General features: G+C 47.4%; 1 protein-coding gene across 1 annotated transcript; it reads left to right on the plus strand.

The window, feature by feature from the left end:
* Positions 1 to 6,815: 6,815 nt before the first annotated feature.
* On the plus strand, positions 6,816 to 16,943 carry PELI3 (pellino E3 ubiquitin protein ligase family member 3). Its single transcript, XM_032233811.1, has 6 exons — positions 6,816 to 7,542; positions 9,357 to 9,486; positions 10,116 to 10,217; positions 12,198 to 12,395; positions 14,740 to 14,928; positions 15,794 to 16,943. Exons 1-6 carry the CDS (start codon positions 7,391 to 7,393, stop codon positions 16,358 to 16,360), a joined length of 1,338 nt encoding a protein of 445 aa, XP_032089702.1. The 5' UTR covers positions 6,816 to 7,390; the 3' UTR covers positions 16,361 to 16,943.
* Positions 16,944 to 18,502: the final 1,559 nt, after the last annotated feature.

Genomic DNA, 18,502 nt, shown 5'->3' on the forward strand with positions numbered 1-18,502 from the left:
CGGCCAGCCTTGCACAGCTGGGTCCCCCCCCTTTCTAATCTGCAATTCTGGGGGAGCCCTCCTTGCACCCCAAATCTCCCCCTTTCTGCAAAGATTCAAACACCCCCCCCTCTATGACATCTCTCCCGGCCGCCTATTGTCCCCTTCTCTGAATCTGACAGGGAGGGGTGGCAAGAGAGAGGCATTTTCCTAACCCACCCCCCTATTTCTGTCCCCCAGAAGCCCCCCCAAATATGGGGAAGGGGTGCGTCTTCTCTGCTGCTTCTCTTTAGACATCCGTGGGGGGGGGGCTAAGCATCCTTCCCTGATCCCCGGGATCCCAACTGCCCCCCCCTCAAAAACAACTGTCCCTCTTGGCCAAGAATTGCTAATCCTAACATCCATTTAAATCCCCCCCCCCACAAAAGAAATAAGGGATGCTGTAAGCGATGACTCTGAATTTCTTTTGTTGTTGCTGCCTTGAAATGCCTCCGTCCCCTTAATGCGGGCACCCCAATTTCTCCAGGGGGGACCCTAGATCCTAGATCCCCTCCACCCCAATATTTTGAACCCCCCTCTCAATTTCAGGGGGCTCTTCCTCCCCGATTCTCAAAACCCATGGATTTGTCAATGTTTACCTCTGGGGTTGGAAGGACAGGAAACCCAACACCTGGATTTTCGGTTCCCCAATTGCAGCCCCCTTTCCTCCCTATCCCCATAGCCCCCCACCCCCCAAAAAATAAACCCCAAATGGTTCCCTCTTAGAAGCACCGCTGGCTGCGTTCACACAACCTGCGTAACTCGGCTTAGAACCGTCCATTTTCTGGCTCGCAAAAAAAGACCACCGCCTTGGGCTCAAACCACACCAGGTTTGGGGTTGCCAAATCCCCTTCTTTGACCCGAGCAAAGTCGTCCGGTTGTGTGAACGCACCTGTTTACGGGGTCGCCTGACCCCCTCGGTCAAGGGACGTGGTGAGGTCATCCAGACGGATTCCGAAACTGGGATAATAAACATTGCTGGCTAGCGGATCAGCCATCTCAGGTCTTATCCCCAGAATAGGTTTGTCGATAACCACGTCACTTCTTAAACCTTAAGCCCACAAACTGGGTTTTCCCATCCATCTGTTGCCACGAGCCCTTCTCGTGTTTAAGAACTCCTTCCTGGGTTTTAATCTTCTTTTAATTTTTGGGTGTGAAACGAACTGGTCTTTGCTTCCCCCCCCCCCCCCACAACCCCAGCAGCTGTTTCTGTGTTTCTTTGACTTCCTCCAATGGCTTTACCTGTTGGTCTTCCATCCAAATGCTTAAACAGATTTGATTGATTGATTTCCCCCCAAGTAACAAAGCCAACAGAGAGACTTCCTTTGCAGGAAGGACCCAGATTCCTTCTGGAAGCTTACAGGATACTTGGAAATATATTCTGCACATGCTCTAGGGCATTTTTATTTTTGGGTTTACTTGATCATGTGGTTGGTTGGTTGGTTAGGTGTCATTGAGTCTTTGTTGATTCTTAGTGACTACGTAGATAGATTTCATCCAGGAATTTTAATCTGTACATCCATGCAAATTTAACCTTTCTCTGTTTAAATTATAAAGTTCCAGGTCCTTTTGCTAATGTAGACAATGTTTTTAAAAGTCCTTTAGGGCAAACATTTCTGGACAGTTGCATCAGGTGTGTGTGTGTGTGTGTGAGTGTGTGTGTGTGTGTAAGTATATGTATATGTGTGTATGTATATATATAAACATATTTATCTCTCTCTCTCTCTCTCTCTCTCTCTCTCTATATATATATATATATATATATATATATATATATATATATATACACACACACACACACACACACATACATATACATAGAAACATACACACAAACAAACACACACAAACACACAATCAGCACAAACTGCAGATGAGAAGCTACACAATATGGACTGTTTGTATATAAACAGTTTGTGTTGTACAGCTTCTCGTGTTTGTGTGTGTGTGTATACACATGCATATATAAGGTGTATTTTTGCAGACCCGTATTGCATAGCTTCTCGTGTGCAGATTGTGTGTGTGTGTTTGTGTGTATGCACACATCTATAAAAGGTGTATTTTTGCAATATTGTATAGCTTCTCATGTGCCGATTGTGTGTATACACACATCTATAAAAGGAGTATTTTTGCAGTATTGAATAGCTTCTCATGTGCAGATTGTGTGCCTGGTGTTGTTGTTAGCACTGCTGTATGGAGGGCAGAAAGGCAGCAGTTTGAAATCAAAGAAAAAAATTATTGTTATGTTTTGGCTTCGTTCTTTTGTGTGACAGTTTGGAAAGAGTTGGGGGCTTGAAGGAACTTTTAAAATTGGAAGTTATAATGCAAACAGGAGAACAGGCTTGTGCGCCGCTGGTTTCATATTCCTTTCTGATCCCTTCTTGGCTGCATTCACAACACCCTAAACCACATCCTGGCCCATGTCATCTTAAGGTAGCTTATCACAGCACGCAGGTGTGCCGTGGGCTTCTTTGTAGTGTGCCACGATATTTTTAATTGCTTTTTCTTTTCATTTCTTGTTTCAATTAGGTATAACTTGTATAATCTGTATACGGTATCCTCGATTTACGACCACAATAGTCTCAACATTCTTGTCTCTAAGTGAGACAGATCTTAAGTGAATTTGCCCCATGTTACGACCTTTTGGCCACGGTGGTTAAAGTGAATCGCTGCAGTTAAGTTAGTATGGTGGTCGTTAAGTAAAACCGGCTTCCCATCAAACTATGCCTTAAAGATTGAAAAATACATACATATGATTCATAATTTTCTAGGGTGGCCCAGAATTAATTTTTATTTTTTTTTATTTATAATTGAATTTATACTGCCGCCTATTCGCCCATGGCAAATATTATAATATTATATCCAGTGTTGTAGATTCAGAAACCACGGGTTTAAAACTTGTGCGAATTTAGCTTCTGTGGTTAGTTGATGCTGTAGTTAGTTTATAATCCCAAACGGGAATGCTAGATTAAATCCATAAACCACAATTAAGTAAACTATTGGTAAATAGGTCACGACAATCTAACCAGCTTTCCTTTTTCCTTGTTTGGAAAAATATTAGAATATTAGAATGAATCCATCCCACACACACATACACATTATATATATAATATCTCATTATAGATGCTTTGTTTATTTTTTCAAACAATTTCCTTGACTTGGCTGTCTCACCAAGATGTTCATTTCCCAGGATTCCCCGGATGGGTTGACATCATTTCCCAGAATTCTAAGCTGAACATTCTGGGGTTTAAAATCCACACATCTAGAAAGAGACGTTTGCTTAAGCCCCCATTTAGAACTTAATAAAAAAAAAAATGGATGGATGGATGGATGGACAAACAGACAGGAAGGAAAGAAGGAGAAAATGAGAGGGAGGGAGGAAAGAAGGAAGGAGGGAGGAGAAGAGGGAAAAAAACAGAAAGAGAGAGAGAGAAAGGAAGAAGGAAGGAACAGGAGAGAATGGGAGGGAAGGAGGAAGAAAAAGAAAGAAGGAAGCAAGGAAGCAAGGAAGAAAAAAAAGAAAGAAAGAAAGAAAGAAAGAATTAATTAATTAATTAATTTGGAGTTTAGTCCTTTATAGCTTCTTCTTGTCCTTCTGGATCCAAAATAAATCTTAAAAATTTGACAGAGGGATTGCCACAATCTAGCTTTCTTTTTTTAAAAAAAAATCCCAAACTTCCAAATTCAATGTCTTAACTCCCCGTAAAACATTGAATTTGGAATTAAGTCTGCACAACTTTAATTAATCCCTGCCTCTTTCCTGCAAACTTTCCATATTCCTCCATCTCTTCTAGCAAATATTGAGAGTCTCCAGTGATGGGCCCAGGGGCACCACCGTAGAAATCCGCACAGGGCTACTCTATATTCCCTTCTGATATTTTTCATTTTTGAATAATTGTTTAATTTTGGTTTTTGTTTTAATTAAAAAAAAACACCACCCTCTAGTCCTGTGGCTTTGGGCTCCCTCAACCTCAAAATTAGAATACGAGTTTCGCTCCTTGTATCTTATATTTGGGGAACCAGCTTGTTCTGCCTCCCCCTCCCCAGTAGCCATTTTGTGACAGGACCCACAAATATCCTCCTCCCACCCGCCCCAAAGATTGGGGACCCTCCAATCGAGGGTTTATTAAAAAGATTCTTTTCTCAGGAAAAAATAGCTTTACTTTTTAAAAGGAATAAGTTTAGCCTTTGAAATAATTGACCATAAACCAGAATGGAGATTTCTCTCCAATCGATGATGATTAAAAAAAAAAAATCTAACATATTTTTTGGGGGGAGGTGGCGGGAGGGGGGAGAATCTTTGCATCTTTGCAACCCAGGTTCGTTATTCTTGCAATTGTCGGCAGGAGCAATTTTTCCAAGATTTAAGAAAAGGCCCAGATTACCAATCCTGTGATCTGTTAAAAAAATCAAATCCTAAAGTAATCAAGAATAAACTCAGTTCAGAAGCCTAACAAGCCAACAATGGAGGTTTGGTCTTTGTGGTTGTTTTGTTTAAATAAACAACTAAATAAAATAAGCGAGACAGATGCTGTTTTTTCTTTTTCTTCTCTCTCTCTCTCTCTATTCTGCAATCTGTGCAGGAAAATTTGAGTGATTTAAGATTACCGAGCTGGTACAAAGCCATTTCGTGTCCACATGTGTTGTGTTAGTGGGGGAGGAAATGCCAAAAGTGTGGCCTTTTGCAAAATCCTCATTCTGTTCTCTGAGGTTTGGGGGAGTCACAAGACTCGAGGAGGGGGGGGAACACAAATAAACCCCAAAACATCCAGGTTCAAATTCTCGGGCTTTTGTTTGTGTGAATGCAACTGTGAGATCTGTTTAGGCCACGTTGCGAATGCAGGAAAAACAGGATCCAGGTTTGGGTTAAAACTAAAAACCCAAGATCCGGAACAGGAGGTGATTGAATTTTTATTTTATTTTTTTTATTTTATTTTTTATATATATATATATATATATATATCTGGGAAGCCTCGACGGCTTCCTTTTCTGGTGGGTACCAGGATGGGAAAAAAGAGGATGTTGCCTTGGCAACAGAGAGGCATTCAATATCTGAGATGCTGCCGTAGTAACAGCACGGAGGTAGTTTAGGGCTGTCGCCATGGCAACTTTCGGGACTGGGAAGAACCCTTTGAAACCGGGAGATGCTAAATGTGTTTACAATCCTTAGAGGGGAGGGGGGATAGGCAAAAAGAAAAAAAGAAAAATTCGCGCAACAACAAAGCCATGCACACAAGAGAGGAATCGCTGGCGGATGAGATGGCGCTCGGTCTCCATCCGCTTCCGAGCATGTCTAACGCACCGAGTTAGGCTGGGCTCGCTCTCTGAATCCCAGGGAGTCCATTCCTCTCCAGCTCTTTGACTTATGACCACAGCTGGTTTCGGTTGCTAAATGAGGCGGTTCTTTTAAGGCAGCCGTGCCTGATTTTATGCGTTGTTTTTTTTTTTGACGCGAGTTGCTCTGGCTGTGTGGAGAATCAAGCCAGGGTTAGGGTTAGCAACAATTTGGCTTGTCGGAGGGGAAGGATCGACGCAGTGACCGTCGTAAATACACCCAGGTTGCCGAGGGTCCCGAATGTTGATCTTGTGACTGTGGGGGGGGGGGGATGCCACGGCAGTTATAAGTGCGAGGATTGAGGGTAAGTCGCTTTTTTGTTTCATTTAATGGTGGTTAAATGGGTGTTTTGTAAGCCGAAGGATGATTGGAAAGTGTTTCTGGATTGAAAAACTTACCCGGGGTTTTTTGCATTCAGACGCTGGAAAGATGCCAGAGGGCATCTAGGTGGGGATAAGACCCGAGTTGAAATCCTCCCACGGCTATGGAAATCCCTGGGAGGATTCTGGGGCAATACCCTCCCTCTTGGCCTACCTTCCAGGAGTGTTGTTGTGTAAGGAGAGGGGGGGGGGAATCTACAGCTTGTGCTGTGCTAAGATAGAAGTACATAGGATCTAAAAAAAAAAAAGATTTAACTTGGCTATAATCTTGAATCGCTAAACCAGGCCAAACTTGGTTAACATTTGGATGGCAGACCAACAGAAAAAGCAGACCTCAAAGCCCAAAAGGGAACAATGAATCAGTGGAACAGAAGTTGCCTCCAGAAGTTGTGAATACTCCAACACTGGAAGTTTTTAAGATGATGTTGGATATCCATTTGTCTGAAGTGGTGTAGAGTTTCCTGCCTGAGCAGGGGGTTGGACTAGAAGACCTCCAAGGTCCCTTCCAACTCTGTTATTCTATTCTAGTCTAGTCTATTCTATTCTTTATTCTGATATCCTATCCTATTCTTTATTCTGATATTCTATTCTTTATTCTGTTATTCTATTCTATTCTTTATTCTGATATCCTATCCTATCCTATTCTTTATTCTGTTATTCTATTCTATTCTATTTTACTCTACTCTACTCCATTCCATTCCATTCATATTTTCTATCCTATTGTATTCTGTTCTATTCTATTCTTTATTCTGTTATTCTATTCTAGTCTAGTCTAGTCTATTCTTTATTCTGATATTCTATTCTATTCTTTATTCTTTATTCTGTTATTCTATTCTATTCTATTCTATTCTATTCTTTATTCTGATATCCTATCTTATCCTATTCTTTATTCTGTTTATTCTATTCTATTCTATTCTACTCTACTCTACTCCACTCCACTCATATTTTCTATCCTATTCTATTCTATTCTTTATTCTGTTATTCTATTCTATTCTATTCTATTCTATTCTATTCTATTCTATTGTACTCTACTCTACTCTACTCTACTCTACTCCAGTCCACTCCACTCCACTCCACTCCACTTCATTCATATTTTCTGTTCTATTCTATTCTATTCTATCTATTCTATTCTAAGACAGTGGCAAACTATCCAAGTCAGTTATTTCTCAAATCTTGGCAGCTTGAAGATGGGTGGACTTCAACTCCCAAATTTCATAGGGTAGATGGCTGGGGAATTCTGGGAATTGAAGTCCAACCATCTTAAAAGCTGTTAAGCAATCCATCCAGATTGTTCCCTGGAGCCGATCCAGATCGGCTTTCAATCTTCAGAATAACCAGAACTCAATTAGGAATCCATTACTTAAAACCTTACAAAGATAAACAATGCGTGATCGCCGAATCTACTTTGTGGGATTGGCCACAGAGATAGCTTGCAAGCCATGCGTTGTTAAACGTCGCTTTTCTTCAATCCTTTTTTTGGGGGGGGGGGGTCATTTCTCCGTGCCAAACTGCACATTTGCAAAACTCCCAATGGCCCCAAGTATTCAAGCCCCAAAATGTTTTGTTGCCCCCCCCCCCCCAGACACCACCACCCCCAGGACCTCTAATTGAAATACCTGCATTCTCCTCCAGGTTCACACAACCCTGTATTCCTAGGATGGTGCTTGAAGGAAGCGCTGAAGCTGTGAGTTCTCATCCTCTAACTCTGCGCCGGACCTGTGCCCAAAATGGGCGATTTTACCCTTCGGCGGGGGACAGCCTTCTGTTAACCAAAAAGCCCGTGAAGTACGGGGAATTGATTGTTCTGGGGTAAGTAAGTTAAACCATTTTTTTTCTAGGTTTATTTCAAGTGTTAGGTAACTTGAGGGTAAAGCGAATGGTTGCAGGAACTGGGGAGAGGTGTGTTATGGCCCGCCATCAGAGATGGTGGCAGATTCAGACAGTGAGGAGGGTTGGGGAGGAACCTGGGCCAGTCCTGGAGTCTGGGGAAGGTTCTGAGGAGGGCTCTGTGTCGGAGGCAGAGAGGGGGCCAGGGCCGTATGCCAGTTATCAGCTGCCTTCAGAGTCAGACATCAGTGGGGCAGAAGAACAGCTGGAGCCTGTTCCCAGACTCAGAGTTGTCAGACAAAGGGGACAGCGAAAGAACAAGGGTCGACTTGGGAGAAAGGCCACAGGTGGACGGTGAATGGCCCCTCCCATAGGGAATAAAAGAAGAGCAAAAGGGGAGTGGAGTTTGCAGGAGTTCCATTCATTAGAGTGAAGATCTGTTCCTGGCTTCTTGCCAAGTAATTGCTGCTACAGCATGGCGTTTGGAAGATATCAGCCTGGCAGCTCTCACAGCCTGATAAAGGCCTGCAGTTGTGAAATCTCATGAAAGACTGTTGGCCGGGACTTTGCTGAAGAGGAATTCCCTCTAACCTAAATAAAAGAGATTTTATTGGGATGAGAAGTCGGCATCATGATCTTGGGAAGCCTAGATCAGAATAGATATCCAACCTAACGAAGAGAAGGACTAGGGGGTGTGATGATAACAGTGTTTCAATATTTGAGGGGCTGCCTCAAAGAAGAGGGGGTCCACTTATTTTTCAAAGCACCTGAGGGTAAAACAAGAAGCAATGGGTGGAAACTAATCAAGGAGAGAAGCAACTTAGAACTAAGGAGAAATTTCCTGGCGGTGAGAACAATTAAACAGTAGAGCCACTTGTCTCCAGAAGTGGTGGATATTCCATCACTGGAGGTTTTTAAGAAGAGACTGGACAGCCATTTGTCTCAAATGGTATATAGCAGTGGTCTCCAACCTTGGCAACTTTAAGACTTGTGGACTTCAACTCCCAGAGTTCCTCAGCCAGCAAACTCTGGGAGTTGAAGTCCACAAGTCTTAAAGTTGCCAAGGTTGGAGACCACTGCTATATAGGGTCTCCCAATTGAGCAGGGGGCTGGACTAGAAGACCTCCAAAGTCCCTTCCAACTTGTTTTCTATAGGTTTCCAACACCATCACTTTGTCCTATTTGGGGCAGAGAGTGAGCAGAACTTTGCAAGCCAGTCTGGTTGGATTGCAAAAATTTTCAGGCACTAAACCGGTAGTAATGCTGGCAGGAAGCCACACACACACACACACACACACACACACACACACGGTCACCACACTACAAAACAGATGATGAAACTCTAGAAAAAGTGCAGAAAAGAACAACCAGGATGATGAGGGGACTGGAGGCTAAAACCTCCGATGGACAGTTGCAGGAACTGGGCCTGGCCAGTCTAGGGAAGAGAAGGACCAGGGGAGACATAATAGCGTCTTCCAATATTTGAGGGGCTGCCACAGAGAGGAGGAAGGGGTCAAGCTATTCTCCAAAGCACCAGACAAAGAATAATGGGTGGAAACTGACCAAGGAGAGATTCAACCTGGAAATAAGGAGGAATTTCCTGACAGTGAGAACAATCCACCAGTGGAACAGAAGTTGCCTTCAGAAGTTGTGGGAGCTTCATCCCTGGAGGCTTTCAAGAAGAGACTGGACTGCCCTCTGTCAGAAGTGGTGTAGGGTCTCCTGCTTGGATGGATAGAGGTTGGACTAGATGACCTCCAAGGTCCCTTCCAACGCTGTTATTCTGTTAAACGCAGGTACAATGGGTCTCTGGCTAACGGAGACAAAGGCCGTCACCGCAGCCGGCTGGCCCTCTACAAGCGACCCAAAGCCAACGGTGTGAAACCGGATGTCATCCACCATATCTCCACGCCACTGATGTCCAAAGTAAGTCAAGCCACCGACCGTGGTTGCAGAAATGCCCCTCCTTCCACCACCACCACCCAGCCAATGGTCTATTTAAACCTCAGGCTGTGTGTAAAGAGAGATTCTGAGCATGGGCAAAGTCCCTTCCCTGCCCCATTCACCACCACCACCAATTGCTCCGAATGGGGAAACGTAGTCAGAATTACAGTTAGTCCTTGACTTATAACCGTTCATTTACTGACCATTCAGAGTGACAACAGCACCGGGAAAAGAGACTTACGGCTGTTTTTCCACACTTACGACCGCTGCAGAATCACATCACCAAAATTCAGGCGCTTGGCAACTGGTTCCTGCTTAATGACGGCTGCAGAGCCCTGGGGTCACGTGATCCCCCTCATGCGACCTTTCGATAAACCAGGTCGGGGGGTGCAGGTTCACTTAGCGACAGGGTGACTCATTTAACACCTGCAGAGATTGACTGAACCACCGTGGCAAGCCATAAAATGGGACAAAACACACTTCAGTAATGCCTTACTTAGCAACAGAAATGCCGGGCTCAATTGCCCTTGTAACTCTGAACGGTCACTTATGAACCGTCATAAGTCTCAAGTTGTAAACGAAGTGTTGTAACTACTTGTCTGGTCCTACAGGCGCTGAGCGACCGAGGTCAACACAGCATCTCCTACACGCTTTCCCGAAGCCATTCGGTCATTGTCGAATATACTCAAGATGGCGAGACGGACATGTTCCAGGTATTTATCAGGTCCGGGGGTGGGAGGGAACATGCTGTGGGCTGTTGACCGCTGGCCCCTCCAGCAGCAGAATCAGAGGAGGAGGAGGAGGAGGAGGCGTGGGGGTCAGGGTCAGCATCAAGGCAACGTGAGAACTCCAAGCGGGAATTGAACTGGCAGAGAGAGAGGGGGGGAGGGAGGGAGGGAGAGAGAGAAAGACCGAGAGAGAGACTGAGAGAGACAGAGAGAGACGGACAGAGACAGACAGAGAGACAGAGAAAGACTGAGAGAGACAGAGAGAGAGACAGAGAGAGAGACAGAGGGAGAGACAGGGGGAGACAGAGAGAGAGAGAGAGAGAAAGACCGAGAGAGAGAGAGACAGAGAAAGACTGAGAGAGACTGAGGGAGAGACTGAGAGAGACAGAGACAGAGAGACAGAGACAGAGAGAGAGAAAGACCGAGAGAGAGAGAGACAGAGAAAGACTGAGAGAGAGAGACAGAGAGAGAGAGACAGAAAGAGACAGAGACAGAGAGACAGAGAGAGAGACAGAGGGAGACAGAGAGAGAGAGAGAGAGAAAGACCGAGAGAGAGACAGACAGAGGGACAGAGAAAGACTGAGAGAGAGAGACAGAGAGAGACAGAGAGAGAGAGAGAGAGACACAGAGAGAGACAGAGGGAGACAGAGAGAGAGAGAGAAAGACTGAGAGACCGAGAGAGAGAGAGAGAGAGAGAAAGAGAGAGAGAGAGAGAGAGAGGCAGGCAGAGACTGGGCTGTCCGTCAGCCCTCAGATGGAGAGTCAACAGCCCCCAGGTGGCTGAGAAGAAAGAGGAGGAACAGCTGGGTCCAGTGTCTGACGTGCAGATGGGCAAAAGGCAGAGGAGAGGAGAGCAGTGGAAATCTATGGGCCGGTCCTTGGGCCGGAAGAGCAACCACTGCTAGCAAAACTCCATATTAGCTCTGGCGATAAAAGGCAGGGGGCGGAGATGAATAGATGTGGCAGGCCACTATTCGTCTCTAGGATGGACGGACTTGTTAGCCCGCGTTGAGAGAGAAACTTTTTGCCGCAGCTCCTGGCGCTCCTAATAAAGGAATCTTTGAGTTAACTTCAGAGAGTTTGTTGTGTTTGGGGAGCTGGGTCAGAACAGAACACCTTTGCTGGGCCTCCAGAGATGACATCATGGGGAGCTGTTTAGCCCCTGTAAAAGGCAAATTTGGATGGGTGGGTGGGTGTGACTCACAGTACTGTGGCCATTGGTTTAGTGGTTAAAGAAGCTGGGCTTGTCAAGACCCGATTGCCACATCATGGGACGAGCTCCCATCCTCCCCTCAGCTTCTGCCAACCTAGCATGCCAATGCGAGTAGATAAATAGGTATCATTTCAGTGGGAAAGTCAGAAAACGCTCAATTGTGCTCTTAAGTCGAGAACTACCTGTATGCTGGCCAGAGACACTGAAATAATTTAAAAACAGTGATTTAAAAAAACTATCTTAGATTAACCGCTGAAGATAAAAGTAAAGGTTCCCCTCGCACATATGTGCCAGTTGTTCCCGACTCTAGGGGGCGCTGCTCATCTCCGTTTCAAAGCCGAAGAGCCAGCGCTGTCCGAAGACGTCTCCGTCGTCATGTGGCTGGCATGGCTCAACGCCGAAGGAGCACGGAACGCTGTTCCCTTCCCACCAAAGGTGGTTCCTATTTTTCTACTTGCATTTTTTACCTGCTTTCGAACTGCTAGGTTGGCAGGAGCTGGGACAAGGAATGGGAGCTCACTCTGTTACGCGGCACTAGGGATTCGAACCGCCGAACCGCGGACCTTTCTGATCGACATTGATCAGAAAGAAATGGACATTGATTGATTGACCATTAGAGAAAAATAAAACCAGTGTTTTGGAAAGAAGGGAAAAAATGTCCGCTTTGTGATAAAAGGAAAAACGTTCGCTTCTTGTTAAAATTTTGGCCGCTGACTTGAGTCTCCTCCTTCTCCTGACCTCTCTGTTCCCAGATCGGCCGCTCGACAGAGAGCATGATCGATTTTGTGGTGACCGACACCACGCCGGGAACAAACTCATCCGTGGATGGGCAGACAGCCCAAAGTACTATCTCCCGCTTTGCTTGCCGGGTCATTTGCGAGAGAAATCCTCCGTATACGGCCCGGATTTACGCCGCCGGTTTCGACGCTTCCCGCAACATTTTCCTTGGAGTGAGTGAGTCACCAAGCAGCCTTTGTGTGCGAATGCGTGTGTACAGATAGTCCTCGACTTACAACAGTTAGTGACCATCCAAAGTTACAACGGCACTGGAAATAGTCACTTATGTGTTCCGACCTAGGCTTCCTGGGAAAGCATAAATCGCAACCTGAGTCCTCTAAACCTTCTTTTATTTATATAGCTGTAAATTATGGTCATTCACAGTCCGCAAGGCTTCACAAACAGCCTGCGAAGATTCTGACAGATGTCTGCTCGAGTTGCCGCAGTCTTTCAGGGGAATGTTGATAAACACCCACCTTTATCTCCCTGGGAATGCTGCCAGGGAACTAATTGCCAAATGCAGAGCAAGGCCAAACTTAGCACAGAGTCAAACATAACTTTTCCAAGCTTGAACCGACCAAATGAACTAATTGCTTCCTGCAAAAACTCACATCCCGTTCGCTCCTCTTTTATGTCTTATGGGAGGGGTCATTCATCTCCAAGCCTTACCCCCAAGTCGACCCTGTTTTCTTAATTGTCCTTGCCTTCTGGCAGCTCTGCGCACACTGGGAAAGGCTCCTGTTGTTCTTCTGCCTCACTGATATCAGAGGCAGCAAATAACCAAAATCCAGATGCTTGGCCACTGGTTCATTTTTATGATGGTTGCAGAGTCCCCCTGCGCGGGGGGGGGGAAGTCACGTGATCCCCCTTCCGTGACCTTCTGAGAAGCAAAGTCAACGGGGGAGCCAGATTCACTTAACAACTGGACTACTAACTTATCATACTGCAGTGATTCACTGAACCACGGTGGCACGCGAGTTTGGCCTCGTTTTACAGACTTCCTTGCCGCGGTCGTTAAGGGAGTAGCCGCATGGTTTAGTAACATGGTTGTGAAGTGAATCTGAACTTCTTTATTGACGTTGCTTGTCAGATGGTCGCCAAAGGGGATCATGTGACACACACACACCCCACCCGGGACACTGCAACTGTCCTAACTACGAAGCTTTTGCCCAATGTCTGAGTTTTGATCACGTGATGCGGCCATGGTTGTAAGTGTGAAAAACGGCCATGTCACTTTTTGCCAGTCCCGTTGTAACTTTGAGTGGTTGCTAAATGAACTGTTGTTCATTTATACAGGACTAGCTGTATTTTTTCAGGGACCCAATGGGGCACAGCCGCTTTTGCAACTGGCCAGCAACTCGTTTGAAACCCAAAGAGTCTCTCACCGATGGCCATGAGAATGTTTGAATGTGTGTGGTAACTTCCTACCGTTGCTAAACAAACAGTTGTAACTCAAGGATTACCTAGAGCAGTGATTGCTAACCTTTTTTGTCGTTGCGTGCTATAATGCAATGTACGTGCAACAACCCCCCCCATGTACCCCGCCTCCCTGCACATGTGCGCGCTCCCCTGCGCTCTCGCCCCATGCATGCACATATGAGTTCCCCACACTCAATTTTGAGCCCAGTAGGCCTCCCTGCAGCCTCCGGGGAGAAAAAACACGACCACACCCCCCCCCCGTGTGCATATGCATGCACCCCCTCCGCAATTTGTTTTGGGCCCATTAGGACTCCCTGCAACTTCTTGGGAGCAGAAATGGAGAGCGGGGGCATGCACCACATGTCCCACGTCCCATTTGGGCCTCGTGGGATTTCCTGCACTCACCTGGGAGCAACCCCCCCACCTTCCTCCCCCATATGTGCATAAGCCCCCTCCGTGCCCCATTTTGGGCCTAGTAGGACCTCTGCAGCCTCCTGGGAGCAAAAACGCCTACCGCCCGCTCCCCCCTCCAGTATGTGCATACGCCCCCTCCGTGCCCCATTTTGGGCCTAGTAGGACCTCTGCAGCCTCCTGGGAGCAAAAACGCCTACCGCCTGCCTCCCCGTAGGTGCATACACCTCCTCCGTGCCCCATTTTGGGCCTAGTAGGACCTCTGCAGCCTCCTGGGAGCAAAATCATTCCTGTTCCCACGCACATGCGTGAACGCCCTCCCGCCCCACCCTGCTTTTGGGTCTAGACCTCCCTTCAGGCTCCCTTTAGCCTTCTTAAAGCAAAAACATGGCGTGCTGCACACATACTCCATGCTCCCCCTGCTCCCCCCCATGCCTGCGTGAATGTCTCCCACATGCGCCCCCCCCCCATGCATGGCAGAGACCCGAAAATCAGGTGGCCAGCGGGAGGCTGAGCTGGGGCGACAGCTGACATGCCCACTGAGAGGGCTCTGTGTGCCACCTTCGCCCTCACGGACCTAGATTTTGGTTGTCTTTGACTCGAGTAGGTTTGAGTGAGGAGCAGGTGGGGCATTTGGCTAACCAGGACCTTAAAACCAAACTTCAGCGCCGCATCTCTCGTTGGCAGGAGAGAGCTGCGAAATGGAGGACTCCCGACGGGCTCATGGATGGCTTGACCACGAACGGCGTGCTTGTGATGCACCCCAGCGGCGGTTTCAGCGAAGACTCCACCCCGGGAGTCTGGCGGGAGATCTCGGTCTGCGGGAACGTCTACGCTCTGCGAGACAGTCGCTCGGCGCAACAGCGGGGAAAGCTGGTAGGTTGGCAACTCCAATGGATAAGCGTGGATTACAAGTCAAGATTTATAAGGCAGGAGAAAGAGGAGATTTAAGAGTGCAAAGAGCAAGAAAGATAATTAGGGGACTGGAGAATATACCATGTTTCCCTGAAAATAAGACAGGGTCTTATTTTCTTTTGGCCCCGGAAATAACTGCTTGGCCTCCTTTTGGGGGAGGTCTTATTATTTTTGAGGTGCAGGAGGCGGCGAGTGGGATCACCTCCTGGCTGCTACTGTGTTGCAATATTTTCGGGGAGGTCTTATTTTTGGGAAAACAGGGTAGATTATACAAAAGAAAGTGGCAGGAATTGGGCAGTTTAGTGAAAAGAAGGACTAGGGGTGACATGATAGCAATCTTCCAATATTTGAGGGGCTGCCCCAAAGAAGAGGGGGTCAACCTGTTCTCCAAAGCACCAGAAAGCAGGACAAGAAGCAATGGATGGAGACTAATCAAGGAGGGAAGCAACTTGGAACTAAGAAGAAATTTCCCAAAAGTGAGGACAATTAAGCAGTGGAACGACTTGCCACCAGAAGTTGTGGGTGCTCCCATCACTGAAGGTTTTTAAGAAGAGATTGGATAACCATTTGTCTGAAGTGGTGTAGGGTTTCCTGCCTGAGTAAGGGGTTGGACTAGAAGACCTCCAAGGTCCCTTCCAACTCTATTATTATTCTATTCCATTCCATTCCATTATTACATAACATTAACAATAGAGTTGGAAGGGACCTTGGAGGTCCTCTAGTCTTGTGATTTGTCTTTGCGCTGACAGTGCAAACATCTGGAATTCTCCAAGGCTTCCATTTTTCTGCTATTCGTCTCTTCTTTTCTCTTCTCCCTCCGTACCAGGTGGAAATGGAGTCCAACATTCTGGAGGACGGCTCCCTCATTGATCTCTGTGGGGCCACGCTCCTCTGGCGCACTTCGGAGGGCCTCCTGCGCACCCCAACTTTGCAACAGCTGGAGCTGCTGCGTCAAGAGGTCAACGCTGCCCGGCCTCAGTGCCCGGTGGGTTTCAGCACCCTGGCCTTCCCCAGCCTGGCCCAACGGGGCGTGGTGGAAAAACAGCAGCCCTGGGTCTACATCAACTGTGGCCACGTCCACGGTTTTCACAACTGGGGGTTCCGTAAAGAGAAGGGGGGGCTGGAGCGCGAGTGCCCCATGTGTCGGCGGCTGGGCCCTTACGTGCCTCTCTGGCTGGGCTGTGAGGCCGGGCTGTATCTGGACGCCGGACGCCCCACCCACGCCTTCTGCCCCTGCGGCCACGTTTGTTCCGCTAAGACTGTCCAGTATTGGTCGCAGATCCCGCTGCCGCACGGCACCCACGCCTTCCACGCCGCCTGTCCCTTCTGCGGCACCTGGCTGACCGGCCAGCAGGGTTTCGTCCGGCTCATTTTCCAGGGACCCCTCGACTGAGCGGGAGGGGGAAGCACGGCTCTCCCGCTGGAGGAAGACAGTTGGAGAACATACCACACCCTCCGTGGGCCACCGTGGACCACTCAATCTCGTCATTTTGATTGTACTGGACTTCTGCATCAGCCGGATGGCCATCGCATCTCTTCCCATCCAAGCATTTGGGGAGGGAGGGGGGTTGGATTCCAATTTGGGGAGACGGATTCTCCTTGGGCCGCCTCCCTGTCCTCGCCCCTCCCCATGACCCACCCAGTTGTTCCCTTCCCACCTAGAACCCGTCTCCACGAAGCAGAGGTCCCCACCACGAGGGAACTATTGCCGGGTTTCCGAAACGGGAGTGCGTCATTTTGGGGGTCAGGGGCTACGAATGCCAGCCGATTATCTTCAAACAGGGTATGAATCGACAGAGGAAGCTTGAAACTTGAAATCCGTCGCTTGGGCATTGTAGGCGATCTGCACGTTGCTGCCGTTGCGATTTCTCGAACCCCAGTGTTAGGGTTGCCGTGTGAACCCAGCCTAGATCCGTGTTTGGATCGGTGGGGAGAGCCCAAAAGAGCTTTGCTGTTGCTAACACAGAGAGATATATATCCATTATACGGTGTGGGTCTCTTATTTACATACTGTCTCCCGCCTTTATTTTGTACAACTCAAGGTGGCATACATTGCTGTGGTTCGCCAGTGGATCTGGCAGCAGATTCGGACAGTGAGGAGGTTGGGGAGGAACCTGGGCCAGTCCTGGAGTCTGGGGAAGGCTCTGAGGAGGGCTCTGTGTCAGAGGCAGAGAGGGAGCCAGAGCCATATGCCAGTTATCAGCTGCCTTCAGAGTCAGACATCAGTGAGGCAGGCGAACAGCTGGAGCCTGTTCCCAGTGTGCGCATGTGCAGAGCGGCCAGACGAAGGGAACAGTTAGAGAACAGGGGCCGACTTGGGAGGAAGGCTCCAGGAGGACGATAAATGACCCCTCCCAGAGGAAATAAAAGAGGGGCGAAAGGGGAGGGGGCTTTTGCAGGAAACAATTCGTTTGTTCGTTCATTCGTTTCAGGAGTGTGAAGATCTGTCCCTGAATCTCAGAGACTCTGTGCCCAGAGTCTTTCCTTGCACAGCCCCTCATTTGAGAAAATATTCACATGGCAGCTTTCCAAGCTAGATAAGGTCTTCTGATCATAAATACTCCTTTGAAAGACTGTTTGCCAGGCCTTTGCCGAATGTGAAGGAGAGGAATTCACATTCGTTTAACAAAGGGAGTTTTGTCGGGACCAGGACTCTGCCTGGGGCTTTTTGGGGAAGCCTAGATCAGGACATACATAAGGATCCTTCCTTGTACAGTCCCAACAACCACAACAACAACAACTGCAAGATGAATTGGGCTGAGAGAGAGAAGGATGGGCCCAAAGTCACTACACTGGTTTTTCACACCTAAAACTCAGTGCAACACCTTCGTCTCCCCATCAAAATGTCTCTAATTTTAATTTTCTCTTCGTCATCAGTTGAAATTTCGGGGTCTTCTCTGGGTCTAAATATAAAACCTTTGGAGTCCTCTTCCAATTGAGAAAAACATTTTTTTTTTACTTTATAATGCGATGCTTCTCAGCCTCCATGACTTTAATATGTGTTGACTTCAACTCCCAGGATTATCCGGTAAACATGGTGCCTGAGGAATTCTGGGAGTTGAAGTCCTCCCACCTTAATCATCCTGGCTGGGGGATTCTGGGAGTTGAAGTCCACCCATCTCAAATCAAGCTACCTGGGGAATTCTGGGAGTTGAAGTCCACCCATCTCAAAGCAAGCTGACTGGAGAATTCTGGGAGTTGAAGTACACCTATCTTAAAGCATGCTGGCTGGGGAATTCTGGGAGTTGAAGTACACCTATCTTAAAGCATGCTGGCTGGGGAATTCTGGGAGTTGAAGTCCACCCCTCTCAAAGCAAGCTGACTGGGGAATTCTGGGTGTTGAAGTACGCCTATCGTAAAGCAAGCTGACTGGGGAATTCTGGGAGTTGAAGTACGCCTATCGTAAAGCAAGCTGACTGGGGAATTCTGGGAGTTGAAGTGCACCCCTCTCAAAGCAAGCTGACTGGGGAATTCTGGGAGTTGAAGTACGCCTATCGTAAAGCAAGCTGTCTGGGGAATTCTGGGAGTTGAAGTA

The sequence above is a fragment of the Thamnophis elegans genome, chromosome 17 (genome assembly GCF_009769535.1).
Source record: "Thamnophis elegans isolate rThaEle1 chromosome 17, rThaEle1.pri, whole genome shotgun sequence".
NCBI lineage: Eukaryota > Metazoa > Chordata > Lepidosauria > Squamata > Colubridae > Thamnophis > Thamnophis elegans.